The sequence below is a fragment of the Lissotriton helveticus genome, chromosome 2_1 (assembly GCF_964261635.1).
Source record: "Lissotriton helveticus chromosome 2_1, aLisHel1.1, whole genome shotgun sequence".
NCBI lineage: Eukaryota > Metazoa > Chordata > Amphibia > Caudata > Salamandridae > Lissotriton > Lissotriton helveticus.
In genome coordinates this window covers 256,499,105-256,516,688 of record NC_136059.1, presented here as the reverse complement: position 1 = coordinate 256,516,688, position 17,584 = coordinate 256,499,105, and the positions used below count along the sequence as shown (strand labels likewise).

The 17,584-nt window shown below is 44.0% G+C and overlaps 1 protein-coding gene across 4 annotated transcripts in view; it reads right to left on the bottom strand.

The window, feature by feature from the left end:
- The window catches only part of CTIF (cap binding complex dependent translation initiation factor), a 954,573-nt gene that overhangs the window by 622,751 nt on the left and 314,238 nt on the right, over positions 1-17,584 (bottom strand). For 2 of the 4 annotated variants that reach the window (XM_078674780.1, XM_078674782.1), the window contains one exon: positions 4,910-4,945. The exons of the other annotated variants lie outside the window; for them this stretch is intronic. In XM_078674780.1, the coding sequence (XP_078530906.1) occupies positions 4,910-4,945 (36 nt within the window). The remainder of the gene's footprint in view (positions 1-4,909; positions 4,946-17,584) is intronic. 4 annotated transcript variants of the gene reach the window in all.

The following is a 17,584-nucleotide window of genomic DNA, read 5'->3' as shown; positions in this document are numbered from 1 at the left end:
TGTGTCAGACTCAAGGCTCAATTATTGTGTGGCAGTGAATGTCTGAGTGGGTCTGTGAGTGGACCCTGGGAGTGGGTGCCTGAGTCTCTTAGTGGGTCTGTGAATGGTAACTAGGGGTGGGAGGTAAACTCCACTCTTCTGGCGGAGTATAGAGAGTTTTGTGACTCTGCGCTCCACTTGGAACACAGAGTTTGGCAAAAACTCATCTAACCCAACAGAGGAGCTCATCAGCGCCCTCACCCCTAGTCTCAGCAATTCCGCTGTGGAAGACTTAATTGTGGCAACTAATAGGGGTTCTTGGCCCCCAACGACCCTCAGCAGCCAAGAGGACTTCATCATCCAACCAGTGGTGCGCCAGGAGGCCCAGTTACAGAGTGGTTGAGAAAGGGGCTGGGCCTCCAACGAGGTCTCAGCAAGCTAGTTTCTGACCTTTATTTAGCCTCTTTCTGCTAGTTTCTGACCTTTATTCTGCCTCTTTCTGATCGCTTTTGACCTTTATTTTGCCTCTCTCTGCTGGTTTCTCACCTTTTTTATCCCTCTTTCTGCTCATTTATGACCCCTATTCTGCCTCTTTCTGCCCATTTCTCACCTTGATATTGCCTCTTTCTGTTCGTTGCGGACTTTATTCTGCCTCCTGCTTGCTTCTTTTATTTTGTCTTTTTCTTCTCATACAGACCTTTATTGTGCCTCTTTCTGCTAATTTCTGACCTTTATTCTGCCTCTTTCTGCTGGTTTCTCTCCTTTATCTTGCCTCTTTCTTGTCGCTGCCGACCCTTTTTCTGCCACTTTCTGCTCGTTGCTCACCTTTATCTTGCCCTTTCTGCTCGGTTCTGACCTTAATTCTGCCTCTTTCTGCTCCCTTCACACTATCCCTGGGACAGCAGGGGAAGCCTCCAGGCCCTCCCGGTCCCAGCCGTCTCCCCATCTCCCATGGTAGCCGGCATTGCTTATGCACAGAGAGAGCTGCTGAAAAGCAGCTCCATTCATGCAGGAGCAAGCTGTTTAATCTCTTTCCCTGCCCGTATGTCTGTGGGCTGGGAAAGAGTTGAGACCTCTGCTTCCAGCGGGTGGGAGCACTTTGACTGGTCCCGCCCACTGGAACCGGAGTGTTTGCTTGTGCTTTGCGGGAGCTCTCAAAGCTTGCGCCAAGTATATTCAAACAGCTATGTCCCAGGGAGGGGGGGGGGGGGGTGAGGGGGGCACCCTGGGACCTAGCAGGAGCCAGCCCTGGGAGGTGACAGTCACTGGGCCATGTATAGCTTCAGGAGGGGGGGCCGGGTGGCCCCTATCCTTTCTTGTGCACAGGCCTCCTCGGGAAGGGGGTAGTCTCTGGGGCCGAGAACGGCCCAAGAGGGGGGCTGCGTGGCCCCTATCCAATTCTTGTCAAAATGCATTTGGCCCCGGAGAGGTGGTGGTCCCCTGGCCATGGAGGGCCGCGGGACCTCCCCCATTTTGTGTTATTTAGCCCCGGGGAGGTGGTGGTCCCCGGCGCCTATAGAGCCGTTGAGAGGGGCCTCATGCACTCCCCTCCTTTGTTATTAATAAAGTCAGTGGTCCCCGGGGCTCAAGTCTTAGGAGGTGCCCTGTGCGTCCCCTCCTTATTTAAAAAAATTCCCCGGGGCCCATTTGGAAAAAAGAGCGGGAACACGCGCAGTTTCTTTTTGTGCCACAAATGTCAATTTTGCAGGATTTCTTTTTTTTTTTTTTAATAAGCTTTCATGCTGTGGCAGGGTTCCAGAGGAAACCCAAGACCAAGGATTGGGGGTCACGGTATTCCTACCCTGACTCTTTTTCTTTTTCTAAAATTTTAGGGGGACTTGGCTGAATCGGAGTCCTAAGATGGCTGCCAACACTTCCTGGTTAAAGTGTTGGCAGCCAATCAGAGCTCTGCATTTCCCTGCACAAGCTCGTCATCTTTTGTGATTAATCGCGAAGGACCCGAGTCCACACATATCACTAACTTAATTTTCTTAAATTTCCCAACAACTACTGAACGGATTTACACCAAATAACTGAAAGCGTGATCTGCGAAACAAAATCTTCCTTTCTGCCAAATCTGGTGTAAATCCGTCCAGTGCTTTGGGCTGCAGGTTCAAGTAAAGGTCCTATGGAAATTAAAATGAGACCACACTTATTTTTCCCTCCCATCCTACTTCACGCATTAATATATACCAGAAAAGTTAAGCAAAATGACAAAATGTAATCTGCCTAATTTTACTATGCGGCCTGGTGCTAAAGACAAAAATAAATACAAAAGTAATTACAAATAAGAAACCTGGCTCAAGGAAGCTATGTAGGCACACAGAAGTTGATTGCATTTCTCTTCTTTTAGAGAGTTCACATCATTGTGAAAACTTTCAAACTTACAGCATCGAAGAGGGATGATGTTGTTTTTCAGGACCCACTTTAACAGAAAAAATCTGTAAATATGAGAGCTAAGTGTGGTGATTCTAGTACTCTCCAACCACTGATACTCTGGACAGGACATGACAGAAACATGAAGATGTTAACATTGCAGAGGAATACAGCATCATAGGCTGAACAGCTCTGGAAGCACTTCATGAAGCAATATCAAAAGTATCCGGCAATTGTGAGATTGTTGGTCTCACACATGTTGGCATGTGTCAGTACAGGCGAAGACTCGTACATAGAAGTTTTCACAATGGGTAATTGCATCATATGCATGATGCTCTTTAATTGGTCAGACTACTTCCCAGCAAATCAATAGGAAGCAAAGCTTGTTGTTCTATAGGATTGTTCAGAAGGACAGTTTTAAAACAGTTCAACAACTAAAGCACAGATCTCACTCCAGGACGTTGAAGTTTGAAAAAACACAAAGTCCAATTTGCACTTAGCTTGGAAAGCAGTTCTACTCCAAGACAGAATGTAATAACTTTGTGGTATTGATATTCAGTCGGAAATGGTGTGGTTTCATTCATTTTGATTTTTACTTCTTCAGGAAAAATTGCACAAACCCACAATAAGAGAAGTTGAAATTCCATCAAACAGATTTTAAAACAAAGAACTAAAAATGAAGGAATGTATCCAAAAAATGTTTTAAAATCAGTCGGCAAACCAGATCCAATAGTTTTGAAAACGTGGTAGTGCTGGTTGTATTCAAAACATGACAGTGTGCAACAGATCTGCAAAATGCATGGGACATGGGGTGTGCAAAAGTTTCTGGATCTAAGATTCAGAGTGGTCTATTTGGAGGGCAAAAGTTTCAGCAGCACTTACTTTTGGCCATGATACACCTCAAAAAACCTTTTAAGGGGAGGATAACACGTTGTACCACAACATTTTCCTATTCTTTGAACAGTTAGGACACACAAGTGGGCTAACCCACAGCGTAATTCATTCGTTCCAAATATGTAGGAGCTATTTCTTACAAGTGTATGGTAAGAAAAAATAAAAGAAGCAGGTGTTGAGAGGAGTTTACAAGCAAGCATGGGCTTCAAAGAATTACAAGCACCATGAACAGTGATATAATAACAGAATCAAGTGTCCCAGAGAATTAGAACACAAAAGTGTGCTAATGCAAGCAATGATACTTAATAAGGAATTTCCATGTGTGTTGTAGAAATGTATTATGCATGCTTTCATGCCAGGTAAGTGATGCATGTTTCTGGCAGGCACAGAAATGAAAGGCAGGGACAGGCAGAGAAATATTCCATGTGCGAGACACATCATATCTGAATCTTCAGCAACAGAAAAAGCAGTGCTGGTAGAAGATTTTAGGATGCCTCTTTCTTACAGATCGTGATCTGCCTTGCAGCGAGGTTGACAGGGAAAAGACTAATTTATGAGCTGCCATAGCACTTTATGGGCTTTAAGGGTTTGTAGTGCCCAGCTTAATTAAGTCAATGTCCACATTTAAACTTGTCTATGTTGTAGAGAATTTAGCCTACAAAAGGTTCGGAGCCCACACCCTCGGACCCACCCTCAGCATGTAAACTCCCCCTATGCCAAGTCTAGGTCCCCAGTAGAGGTGGGATGGTGAGCCACTGTAGTGGGCTCGGCTCTTGGTATGGGCCTGGTTTGGCTCTAGTCTTCTTGAACCCTCGGGCCCAAGCAAGCCAAGCTTTCATGAGGTCTCCGATCGCCGCTACTGAATTTCTGGCCCCGCAGAAGAGGTGCTGCCTAGAGAAGCCATTGCACCGACAGTGGATAGTGCAGAGCGGGACAGCCCATCTGCACACAGGGAGTAAATAGAAATGTAGAAATCAGACACCGCTGGAGTTTGGGAGGACTTTTACTAATGTGAAAAGGTGTCATGGTATCGGATCTGCCCCACTTTTAGGTTTCGCCTGCACAGCGCTTGCGCTGTCTATGAGAATTCTATTGTTTTTAATATACACTTAAAAGGGACTTACATCCCGCCTCCTCTAATTCCTGGCTTCTCATTGGTTCCTGTGCGTGCCACCTTTCCTCTATTTCTATTGGCTAGAACCTATTTTCCTGCATATACCAATCCATGTTCTTCGTCTTCTTCTCTTATCAGTTTCCTGCCGCCGAAATACTGTTAACATTCGCTTTGGTGGGACTATATTTCCATAAAGTTTTGCCTTTTACTCTTGCAGTATATTTATATAACAATTTATCACCCGGAGAGGTGAAGTGATTCGCATAGAATCACAGGATGTTGCGCTGCGCCACAGAGACTCGAACCAGGATCCCAGGCTCTCGAGTCAGAAGCCCTCAGGTTTCAGTAACATCTGCCCCTGTATGCATCACGGCCACCCATGGTAATGTGATAATACTAGGATATAACGGTAACACATTTAACAGAGAAGAAAGTAGATTATTCAACAGCAAAACCATTTGATCATGAAAAATGACTAAACCACTACCCAAAAAATACCCAGTTAGGGTAGCACATTTCATGCAAAAAGACAAATGGTATCCTTACTTTCTCTGGAATAGGGGCTCCTCCAGAATTTTCATTCTAAGGAAAAAGGATAAGATATTTATATATTCATAGAATTTCCGTCAAACATAAAAGCTGCATTATGTATGGAGGAGCCCAGGCTTGTGGGCCAAGTCCTGGTCACAATATGAACCCTAGTCATGACATGTGATGGTTACTATAAAACAACGAGAAAAACATGCACCGCTGGGAAGAGATGGCCGCACATGGCAGGGACACGAAGAGATTGTTCAAGGATTCAGTCATGAGACATACAATGAATGAATGGATGATTAAAGGACAAACTCGTATCAAATAACTCTGTGGACAGGCAGGAATGGGCCGCGGAACTGCACCAAAAACCAATGGAGATTGTTAGATTGAAATCCTGGCTTTTCAGTAATGAAATTGGACAAACTGTCTCAGTTCCTGAACTGATCATTAGGCGTCTAGAATTGAAAATCGAGGTGTGCAGAGAGAGTTGAATGAGACGCCCAAAAAATAGTCATAATGTTAAAATGGTCATGTTAATTTTGTGCCACTTTACCACTAAGATCAGATGTTCCATTTCTTCTTAAATATCGAATGACAATTTGGAGGCATTTATGACTCTCCGAAGTTCTGAGATGTAATATTTGATATCTGTAAAAGGATATCGACCCAATTTCCTCCCAAAACACCTGCTGGAAGTGGACTGATGCAATAAACCTACTATGTATAGAAGTTATTTACCCGGCATTCCTGATTCCCATCATAGAAGGGCAGCTGGAGTGAGGAGCCGAGGCCTAGTCCGATGGACTTCATTAATGGAAAACTGGGTTGTTTGCCCACAAGAGAATGTGTTAGCTAGGTACTACGATCCAACTTTATGTCGACGCAGATTCCTTCTTACGTACAGCATAGGTAGAAGTCAGATAGCTGAGGGGTTTAAAGTAGAACAGGCTTTGCAAAAAAATGCCATCTTCTTCTTTGTGCTTTGTTCCACTTTGACCACTGAGGTAAAGTTTTTATCATGGTGACCATTACTGCAGACCTTATAACACATCTTTCGAAACTGTGGGGGAAGCACAACTGAAAATACCTGGACACACGTAGTGTGTCATATGTCTTCCTGTGGAGAAAGTCAGTGTGGTCTGGTAACACGTTGTTTCTTATCAATAGAAAAAAAGAAGTTGATAACTTTTCAATGTTGGTCTTTTGTGGTGTCAATGGTTCACAAGATGAGGTGGTAAGTCGAGGATACGACAGACCGCCCCCCCCCCCCCCCTGTGCGTTCTGGGCTAGCTGCAGTCCACGCATGTGAGAAAGGAATGTCCAGTTTGGGACTAGAAGTGACGATTCACGCATTATTACAACAGTACAGTGAGAATTTGTTTGGATAAGGAGGGTGACTATAACACTCACAGTGTAAGACACCGACTACCACTGATGGCATTGTCTGCTGTACACGGAGACACCCTCATTCGCCATAGAGTCAACATTTGCATCAGATATAGTTTTGAATACTTATCTTTCCTGTTTGGCAATGCGAGGAAAGTAGGAAAACACAGCAGCAGCAAATTTGCCATCAACCCAGCCAAAACGTGCCCTTCAAACTTGGAGTTGCTTTTTTAGGCTCAGTTTTCTTAGACACATATTTCAAAAATTAGGGGCCGGAGATTTTTGTGACAGACCAGAATCCTTAAATAAAATCTACGAAAGTCTCTAGAAAGTGTCTTTTTGAGGACTATGATGTGAACTCTCAAGTATCCATGCAGCCGTGTACATCTACGGTGTTGTCACACATCATTCTATCAACTCCATCTTTCCACTTTCTAGAGACTTTCGTAGATTTATTTAAGGATTCTGGTCCGTCACAAAAATCTCAGGCCCCTAATTTGTGAAATGTGTGTCTAAGAAAATTGAGCCATGGAATAGCTATGCCGCTTTCAAGCGACCTGCAGTCCTTCAGCATGGCTCTGGTGAGCCCTGCCTCAGGTTTCACTCAGTTTATTTATTTTATTTATTTTGAAGGTTTTATATAGCGCGAACTTGACCCTTTCGGGTATCAGAGCGCTTTAAATACTTAAAAGTACTGACAGCACCCAGTCGAATGCTACAATTTGATGTAGCACAGGTCAAGATATTTTCGGGCCACATCTCATCCTATAATATGTATCCAAATTAGTTGACAGGACTGTCAGAGCATAAAAGCATTACAGTCCTGGCCAGCAGGACTGCATTATCTGCGTAAAGTGGTATGCCGTTGGCCTTTTGCTAACTTGGTGATGTTATTACCTTGTGAGCAATTTTTGTAAAACAATTTCATATAAATTATAAAAGCTGAAAAGGGCTTATATGTGAGCAACGTACTATGATATTGTATAAATATTTTAGAGCATTTAAGAAAGTATCAAAAAGTAGTTAAACGCAAGTTTGCTAGATCACCACATTTGAAAAATGTTGGTGGATTATCTGACATGCCTGGCACGGAGATCCACTAAAAATTCAATTCAAACTCATGTATGATACAAATACAAGTCGGCATATGTAGCTGAACAAATAATGAACTTGCATATTCAGTAGACCATAAATACATTTCAAACTATTAACTGATAAAAAATGGACTTTGGAAATGTAATAAACTATGTGAAATAAACACAAATAAGCAATAGTAAAGCCGATAGGCTTGGCCTTGGAAACCGGATATGAAGGTTATATAGTTACTTTTCTTTAGTGCAAGCATTCACAAAAATGAGAAAAAAAAGCAAATACTCTGAACCGTTACCATTGGCTTCCAATAAACATTTATAACAAATAAAATAAACTACTGCATCAGTGTAGGAACGTGCCCCTTTTGACCTGGTTACTCCCTACGTTTCGCCTGGTATCTGGTGCAATTTTGACTGAAAGTGTATACTCGGTGCCTGCTAACAAGTTCCCCAGCACCAGTATTTTCTCCCTAAACTGTACGACTATACCACAATTGGCACTCCTTCAAGATCCCTTCTAAGTCTCTAGTAAGTGGTACCCATGGTACGTAGGGCATTAGACCTAAAGAAAGTCCCTAAGGGCTGCAGCACAAATTGTGCCACCCTTAGGGACTCCATCACCATGCTCATACACTGAAGAGTCAACATGGCACACATCCGTGTGCCATGCCTGCCAGCACTACATGAGGTATAGCTAAGTCACCCGTATGGCAGTCCTTACAGCCCTAAGGCAGGATATACTATCACCATGTGCGGGCTTATCTGCAAGAGTGGGTATTTCCCTGTGATATCCAAGTTCAACCTTAGATATTACCAGTGCGCAGGGAAGCCATAACGAGTACATGAGCTAGACACTAGTCATTATGAGTTCCCCAGCTACACGATGGCTTCACTGTACCCCAAGGTGTTTGGTACCAAACCCCTCGTCTTAAACCCACAATGATGCCAGTGCTGGATTTATTAATAATGGCACCCATAGTGTACCTTAGAGGTGACCACTGAAAATCTATGGACTTCTAGTGTGGATTGAGTGGTCTCAACCAGCCAGCCACCATAGACAGGTTTCTGATGTCCTGAGGGGACACCCTTCGCTCTCTGAGGACAGGAACAAAGTCTGTTCTGGGCTGAGGTGTTCATGCCTCCTAAGCAGGTTAGACATTCCAGGGCGGAAGCTTCAAAGGCCATGCTGCCTTTGTTATGCGACCCCACGCCACTCCAGACAGTGGAGGTGAGCATCCCCCTGTCCTGACCCAACTTTTTGGTGGCAAGACAGGCAGGAAAATTTGTTCGATTAGGTGGTGTGCCCACATCCAGCCAGCACCACCCCTAGAGAGGGCCAGCTGATGAGGATCCCACTTTTCAGATTCATCTATGTTGCTTTGGATGGAGTTAGCATTATACGGTCAGGGTTATGCCCACTTCCCATAGGAAGTGGTGATATAGAGAGTGTAGACACCGTAAAGGTAGGTAGCCCATTAGCTACTGCCCATAACACCATTACATTTAGTATTTAGGTGGCACCCCTGAACCCAAGAACTCATATTTGACGGATAAACAGAAGAAGGACGAAGAGTCACTACCTGGCGAGAACTGCAGCAGAACTTTGGCATGCAATCCTGCCGTCCTCACCCCCTCTCAAAAATCACGACAGAGTGACTCGTCCTGTGAGCTGGAGTACTACCAAAGTCGCAGGAAGCTTTCTAGCACCTCAACAAACACCGAAAGTCTCCCTTGGAGTAGAGAAGCTACTACCTCGCAGTCATAGACAAGCAGAGTCCACACACAGACGCCGCAGACGACCTGGAGAAGTTACTCATGATCTGGAAGGTCAGATCCGTCTACCCACTGTGTGTGAAGACACCAGGACCAACCAGAGCTGTGCAGCACCAAACCCCCAGGGTACCAGACACCCTTCACCAAACACTGACTGTGAGTGTCCAGCCCGGATCCTCACTGCACCAGGACCAAGCAGCCATCGAGCAACGTCAGCATTACTAAGCCCCACTTCAATAGTGGCCCAGCTGCTTTGATTTTGCCCCTGTTAGGCTGTCCCTAACTGCAAGGTGCATCTTTGCGCACCAGCCCAACCGACCAAATTACTCTGCTCCAGAGCCACCCGGCTCAGGTCCCGATGAACCGGCAGTGCCTTGGTGCTCAAAGACCCCTTGCGACCTCAGCGCCTGTTTGGGAACCCTTGGACTTGACCACAATTCTCTCTGTGCATCCTAATTTCAGGTGGGCCCCCTTCTCCATAGCGCGAGCAACCAGCCTCACCAACACCTTGCTCCCGGTAGAACCCGGGCGGTTCTCGAGGAACTGATGGTAGTACTTTGAACCTTGGCCCACTACTTCTCTGTTCCCAGTAGGTTAACCCTTGAAACTGAATGCATCTACCTTTTAAAATGTCCTCCTATACAACTGCAGTGTGTAAAAGCGTTCAGGTTTATACGCTTTACTTACCTGTGCATATTTTAATCGAAAACTGTACTTACCTTGAGACAAAGTTTTTGAGTTTGCAATATATATACAAAGAAGTGTTATTTTTCTAAATTGGTCTCAGATTTATTCTTTGACAGTGTGTTTTAGTTATTGCCTATGGGAGTACAACAAATGCTTACCACTACCCTCTGATAAGCCTAACTGCTCATGCACAGTACCATAAAAGAGTGCGTTAGTATAGTTTACTTTAGCCTCTGGAAACCAATTGTGGACCCACTGGACAGTGGGCCCCCACAGTGTACTTCGTTTTAGTACTCTACATAGAGAGGCAGCTTCCTACAAACAGTATGCCTGTTTCCAAGCAAACAAATGTATTTTGAAAAGGCACAAAAACTATTGTTAGTTTTAATGCTCATCACAGAAAACTATGATTATTAGTGCAAATAAAAAGTACAATTGGCTTTAAACTACTGAATCCATAGCTTAAAAACACAAAAATGACCAAAAATAAAGGATAAGAATCAAAAGAAAAAATAGCATTTCCATAGTAAAATACTAGTACACCCGTTGTGGGAGTGGAGCACGCTTCCTTTTATGTGGATGTGCACATGTGATCAGGAAAATGACAACACTCTAAAACCAAGAGAGACAATGGCTGAAGGGGGCCGACCCACTGCCCTACGGACGCTGAGGAGGTAGGAAGTGAAAGGTAAATGACAGATGAAGAGATAAAGAGAGGACTCCATGAAGAGGTTGATTCAAAGTCTTGCTAATTAAACATTTATGTATTTTTTTTTTTATACACGATTTTTTTTGTGTGCATGAGGCTAATGTAACAACTAAAGCGGTCGTTAGTGGCAAGGCATAAAAATGAATGCTTACCAGAAATTACATTTTTTAGCTACGAAGATAAGCATGTGGTGGACATTATTGTATATATTTTTGTATTTACTCACTGAACCGGAAGTAATATTAGTACCTACTGAAAGGGATGGAGCAAGAGCACGATTCTTAGGTGCCCCTGATAATAACAGAAGGTTCCATTTTAAAGGTAAGAGCTAACATCCCTGCACAGGATATCACGACATGATGTGAAGAGACCGAAAACGACTCGGGCCTGGAGGATAAACCATGCATTGGGTTCCACTCCGCTCTACCTTATCAAGGAAGCTTTTAAGTCCCTTCTGCCACTACAGTAATCTTTAAATGAACACAGTAACCTGTTATGACTAAGATTTCTTGTTCATATGCACCACTAAAACTATGGAGGCTTCTTATTGTAAGTCAAGTAATCAAATTAAGATAATTGTATTACGCGTTTGAGCCATGAGGGTGCCTCGCCTGCGCGCTTATACCGTGCATTAACTCTCATTACAGAGCTCCTTTAAAGAGTGATAAGCTACGGCAGTCACCACCAGCCCTCAATGATTAAGGTGAAATCCAGTTAAAAATAATTTATCAGGCCAGGAGCAGCTGTCAGTAAGAGGCTCCAGTTGTCAGCATTCCTTGGCCACCACTGCTCAGCAACTCTTCTTCTAATGCATCAACAGGTGGCGACGAGTGTCTCTGAGAGGCACTTAAACATATAGTATGGCCTAGACATGCACTGGCAGGAAGAGACAGGCGGGGTCAAAGGGCAAAGTTCACCATATCTTAGCCAAGGCTTGATTGACACTTACTGCAACAACTCCCAACTTTACCTAGAACTTCGTTTCCGATTTGAATGGCAGCCCATTTAAGAGCATCCGCTTACCATGCAGAGTTATTATGCAGTCAGACGAAAATCCCATTTGAAGATAGTGTTAAAGTTCAGAAATAAAGTGTTATTTTATTTAGTTCATTTCAAAAGGTTTTTTTCAACTTTTTCGTTTAGTAAAAAAGTGCGTTCCTCTTTAAAAAGGGGCTGCGTATATACTGAGTGAGTTTATCGGAGTGATTATTAGTTACAAGCCATTGGCTTCTAGCATCCCTCAGTCAGTCAGAAAGACAGACAGACAGACACCAGCCTGTGAGATGGGTACTTATTCACCACCACACTTGCATCGGACAGCTCAAGGAGAATGAAGGCCCGCATTAAAACCTCACTCTGCTCCCATCCAAACTGCCCATACCCTGAAATCCTCTGAGCAAGTGAAACAATGTCAAATTTCGCAAGAAATTCAAAGTTGGACAAACTTCTGACTCCTTTCCAACCATTCGTGTCTTTAGATGCCATTATCAGAGGTTTGGCGGCTAGCCACGCTTCCCGGGTGGGATTCCCGCCAGTGCCTGCTGGAGCAAGTCTCCGTGGAACTGGTTGGAACCTTTTGGAATGCGGTGAATTAAAGCTCTGGCGGTGAATTAAAGCGCTGCGGTGAATTAAAGCGCTGGTGGTTATGTTATGTGGCTGTACTGTTCATAAGTGGTGATGGAGGAAGACAGACCAAAATGATTGGTACTCTAGGACAGTAGTTCTTAACCTTTTGTCTTTTGTGGACCCCCACTTAATCATTATTGGAAGTCGGGGACCCTCAATGTAACATTATTGGATTCCAGCCATCTCCCAATAAGTCATTAATGGAAGCTGGGGTCCCTGGCCTAAGCATTTATGATGATTAGAACTGCAAAACAATACACAAAAGAAACAAGCATTCACCACACAAATGTGGACTATTTTATTTGATTCACAAACAAATACAAAGACAACAAGCATTGAAAATGCAATAGGTCTCGCAGCATTAGAGTTAGTGCTTTTAGAATTGTTTATGGGTTTTTTTTGTAAATCTTTAGCATTTTTGTTTCCTGTAGCCAATGCTAAAGAATTTAAAAAAAAAAAAGCCATAAACATTTCTAAAAGCTCTGAAATGCAGTCTGAAATGCTGGATATATATTCAGTACAGATACACTATATTGTTAATGAAGACATAGGATATAATATGTTGTACTGTATACACACAATTAGATGGGAACGTGCTGTGTGTGTCAGCGATTGAAAGAGACTGCACTCAGAGTTGCTGTGCGCATCAGCGAAAAGATTGCAGAGTAGACACGCAATACTTGTACTAAAGTGTTGTGCGATTGTACTGTAGGCACGCAATTTAAAATCCAGCTAAACGCGTCAGCAGAGTTGCTGTGCGCATCAGCGAGTGAACTGTAAACTAGACACGCAGTTTTAAAATCAAGATGTGCGTATCAGCGAAAAGATTGCAGGGTAGACGACCAAATACTTGTACAAAAGTGCTCTGCGTGTCAGCGAAAGAACGTAAAAGTCTGCACTGGGCACTGCTGTGCGAGTCTGCAAGAAAGCATGGAGCTTCTGTGCGCATCAGTGAGTAAACTGTAAAGTAGGCACGCAATTTAAAATCCAACTGTGCGCGTCAGCGCCGCGGAGTTGCTGTGTGCATCAGCGAGTGAACTGTAACTTATACACACAATTTTAAAATCAAGCTGTGCGTATCAGCGAAAGGATTGCAGGGTAGACATGCAAATACTTGCACAAATGTGCTGTGCGTGCCAGCGAATGAGCATTAAAGTGCACACAGCGTCGCTGTGCGCGTGAGCGATAGAGCATGGAGCTGCTGTGTACATAAAATGGACACAAAGCTGGTGTGCACGTTAGTATTGGCACAAAGCTGTTGTACACGCTGTTGTCCGTCTGTAAAGGCTGCTGGGTGTGTCAGCCAAGGAGAATGAAGCTGGTTTGCGCGTCAAGGTTTCTAGGTGCGCAATCAAAGAGCAACGTCGGGTCAATGCGTTGCACGTTGCGTTCCAATGACGAATTTCTGGAATGCCACAGTTATATGGAGAAGTCCTAAAGTTCACAGAGGAAAGCACAGTGCCAGCACGAGGACGGGCAGTCACGAGCAGGTAGTTAAAGAAATAACATGGAACCACCCGGACAGCGGTAAAGTTAACAAGTGAAAGCGGGATGTAAGTAGGGGGGAGGAGAAGTCTGGGCAGGCAGGATGACTCAGGGGAGGGGGCGGAGCGGGGCAGAGCGGCATGTGGGTGTGAAGAAGCCGGGCCTTTGAAGTGAAGCTAAGCTTCACTTCAAAGGTGTCGGAGGAATGCGGGCGGCTGTGCACGCGCTTTTAAGCTCAATGCACATGCGCATTGAGCTTAAAAGTCACGGGCACTGCAAGGAATCGCCACGATTCCTTGCAAGTTGGATAAAGAGTGGATAAGCCCCCATAGTCTCGCAAGCTCGATGCGCATGCGCATCGACAGGCGAGACCTAAAAATCATAATTTTGTTTTTATTGAGAAGGTTGGAGCTTTTATAAACTCAATTAAAGCCACTTTATCCATTTTATATTCTGTTTGATGCCCCTGCACTGCTCCCACGAATCGATCTGATAATACTAACGTAATTAGTCGCCTCAAATGCCAAATTCCTTCACATTCATACTACGTTTTATAATTTTCAATTTTACATACACTTTAGTAATCTGGTAATATTTTTTCTTTTCTAAACATTCGTGGACCCACAGAGTAGGATCTGAAGACCCCCAGGGATCCCAGACCAGAGGTTAAGAACCACAGTTCAAGAATGGTCTGCCCTTCTGTAGAGAGGATGGTCATTCTTTTTTATTTTATTTTTATAAGTTTTCTATAGATAGTACATACATTTGTTAACCGGATTTACCGCCGTTGGCATAGACATGGTATAAAGTACATTTTGGGCGGGTCTCCCTCTGCTGACTATATTTTTGTAGAGAAGTAGGTATAAGATAGGAAAGTTAAGAATAAGTTTATTACAACAGTATCCGGATCTTCACCTTATTTTTGCTAAGTAATCCATGCCACATTTTTCCTTGGGAAATGGGTATCATGGTGACCCTGAGACACCATTTCCTTCTGAATTCATTATGGGATAAAATTACTTCTTGTTCACATCATTTCCTGTTCTGGGTCAGGAAACTCTTCAGCGTATGAAGGTCAGGTTGGATGCATTGCGATGCTACTCGCTCCAGCCCGTTGCACACTCGTGCGGATTTCCAGATTTTTCTCTTTTTGACAATCTACAAAGTTCTATGGTTATCATGCTCTGCTGAACTTCTCTGCTAGGCTCCTTACATGTTTTTGCTCAATCTTTGATTAGACGATTGAAGTTTTCTTCAATCTGCTTCTAAATCAATTACCTCAATTCTGGGTACGGGGGTGGAAAAGGAGAGCACGCGGCATAGTTGCATTACATAGCATGAAACATTGGTCGAAGACTACCAAAAGACCTGCATATGATCGGCCACAGGCGAGTGCCGCTGTTTATAAATCTTACAAGAGAGGTACAAAAAAGGTATATTGGGATTCGGGTCATTGAAATATTGGTGTCTGGGTTTATACCCCGGTGTAATAACAAAACACAAGGTTAAGCCCATAATCTCAGAAGTAGAAGCCTTGTATATCCATGGTTTACATGGGAAGGTTGGAGATTTTCCAAATTCAATTGAAGCCACCCATCCTCCCTAATATATTCTATTTCATGCACTTCCACCTCTCCCATGAAGAAATCTGAGGATATTAACTTCATTTTTAGCCTCCAATTTTAAATTCCATTCAATTACTGAAAGTTTTGAAATTTTCAGCTTTACCTTTTGCTTCTTATTCATGTACACTTTATTAATCTGCTAATATTATTTCACTTTCTAAAGAGTCGTGGACTTGGAGTAGGTGTCGCGAACCCTCTAGGGTCCCCGGACCACAGGTTAAGAACAGCTGCTTAGCAAATACACCATAAATAACACATAGCAATGACTGATCTCTGTGCCAATGGCAACGTTCTACCACAGGTTATATTTAACCTCCATAGGGCCTCCATAATGTGGTTTCCAAGCACTGAAAATTGCTTTTGCCTCTAGAAATGGAGGTGTTCATTTATGTGGAGGGATTAAGAATGATGGAGAATGAAAGCAGCGTAACTGCCGTTCTTCTTGATGTTGCCTCTGTGCCTCACCGAGCCGGATATGCATGAGGCTTCTGCACAAGAAGCTACAGGAGGGTGCTGCATTCCATTTGGTTACTCATTATGGTCAGGTCTGACAGTGCAGTGTCGCCAGACAATTATGTGAGAATCACCAATTGAAGGGCTCTGGCTCCGCCCACACGTTGACAGCCAAGATTACATTACATGTTTTGATTGAGCAGAAGTTGAGTGCTTCCACAAAATGTGTTTTCCCTCCACACGTGTACCCATTCTGTTTATTTGTCCAGGTACCTGAACATGAACTTTTTTCTTACCGCTGCACAGAAGGGAGGAGGGCAGCCATTAGCCTACATGGATTTTTACCTGTGGTTTAACAGCACAACAGTCACCTACCCAAATTGTTAACCTTCAGTTCTTTGCTTCCACACAAATACATATCTATTCCGATGCCATATAATTGTATTGCTTTACATTACCATCCAACATTCCTTTAAAGCCAGACCTATTGGAATGACCAGTGCTTGTTTTATACTCTCAAATGCTGGTTTTATACTCGCTAATTCGCTAATTTTCACTGGTATTAAAGGCGCACGCTGTAAACTACATTTCTTCTTGTCATGTGAAACTAGAAGAGGCTTCTACAAGCATCTCATAGGTTTTTGTGGGACCTGGAATAAAGAAACAACATGCAAGGCCCACATGTGTGCATCTGCCGCCATCTAGTGGTTGCAGTCATGTTAGCTACCACGAATAAAGGGAAGGTTTTATTCAACATCTCTAAATGGATTTTTCATCAAGGTGATGGGGGGGGGGGGGGGGGGGGGGGGGGGGTCAGCGGAGAAAAGTACGGGGCCAAGGGATTAATCCACCCTCTAGCCCCCTCCCTCCACTCCCCTTCTGACGGCCCGGGTGGAGTGCGGGCGTTAACAGAGAGGCCGTTGGACATGGCAGAAGAAGAAGACGTTGGCAGTCGAAACAGACTATCACCACGAGATATGAAGCTTTAGTGCACAACACTGGAGTTAGCACATTTGGCAAAAAGACTGCATAAGCATTCACGCCTAGACAATCTGTTAAGAGAAAGAAACCTGCAATTAGGCACCATTTTTTTTACTATCACAGAGTGTATTTAAGATTTGGTGGGAGCGTGACTTAAGTGTCCTCTAAAGTTAGACAGCCTACTAAGTTCATGTGTCAACAGCCAGAGGTCGAGTAAAGTTTCCGAGTCCAAGGTTAGATTCAGCAAAAGCGACTCAACGCTTCATCCGCTTGAGGACGATAACACGAGTACCACAGAGTATCTTAAGCGAAGTAACTTATGTAGGAAAAGTATTATCAGATGTCAGATTTGGCAGACATACCGCGTCCGTACGTGGATGGGTATAAATGTGTCACCGGCGTGGACATTAAAAAGGCATTAATAGTCGCTCTCCTATTACAGTGAACTAGTGAACGGCGCCAATCTTTGGAAACCTTAAGCTGTGTTTCATGTACAACTCACCTAGGCGTGTGAGAGGCCACGATGGCAAATGGTACTTACTAGGGGATGTAGCGCTTAAAGGTACCACGTCCCATCACCTTCCTCGGCAAGAATTCCACAAAGTCGAGGATAAACAATGCGACTTCCAAAACAATAGTTCATCTCTCTTAGAGTTCTGCGTGGGAAAGGGAATCGGACGCAGGGGAAAGGAGGTCTACAGAGGGACTGAACTATCCAGTGAGTATACTCCCTAGTGACTAGACACTGCGAAGACGGGGACCTGGGTCTGAAACCTTTTCACCACTTTAACAAACCGTGTGCTCTTGGGTAAATCCAGGGCTCGAGTCGGGGTACCACGTGGGTGGACGGCGTCCCTCCACTTATTTG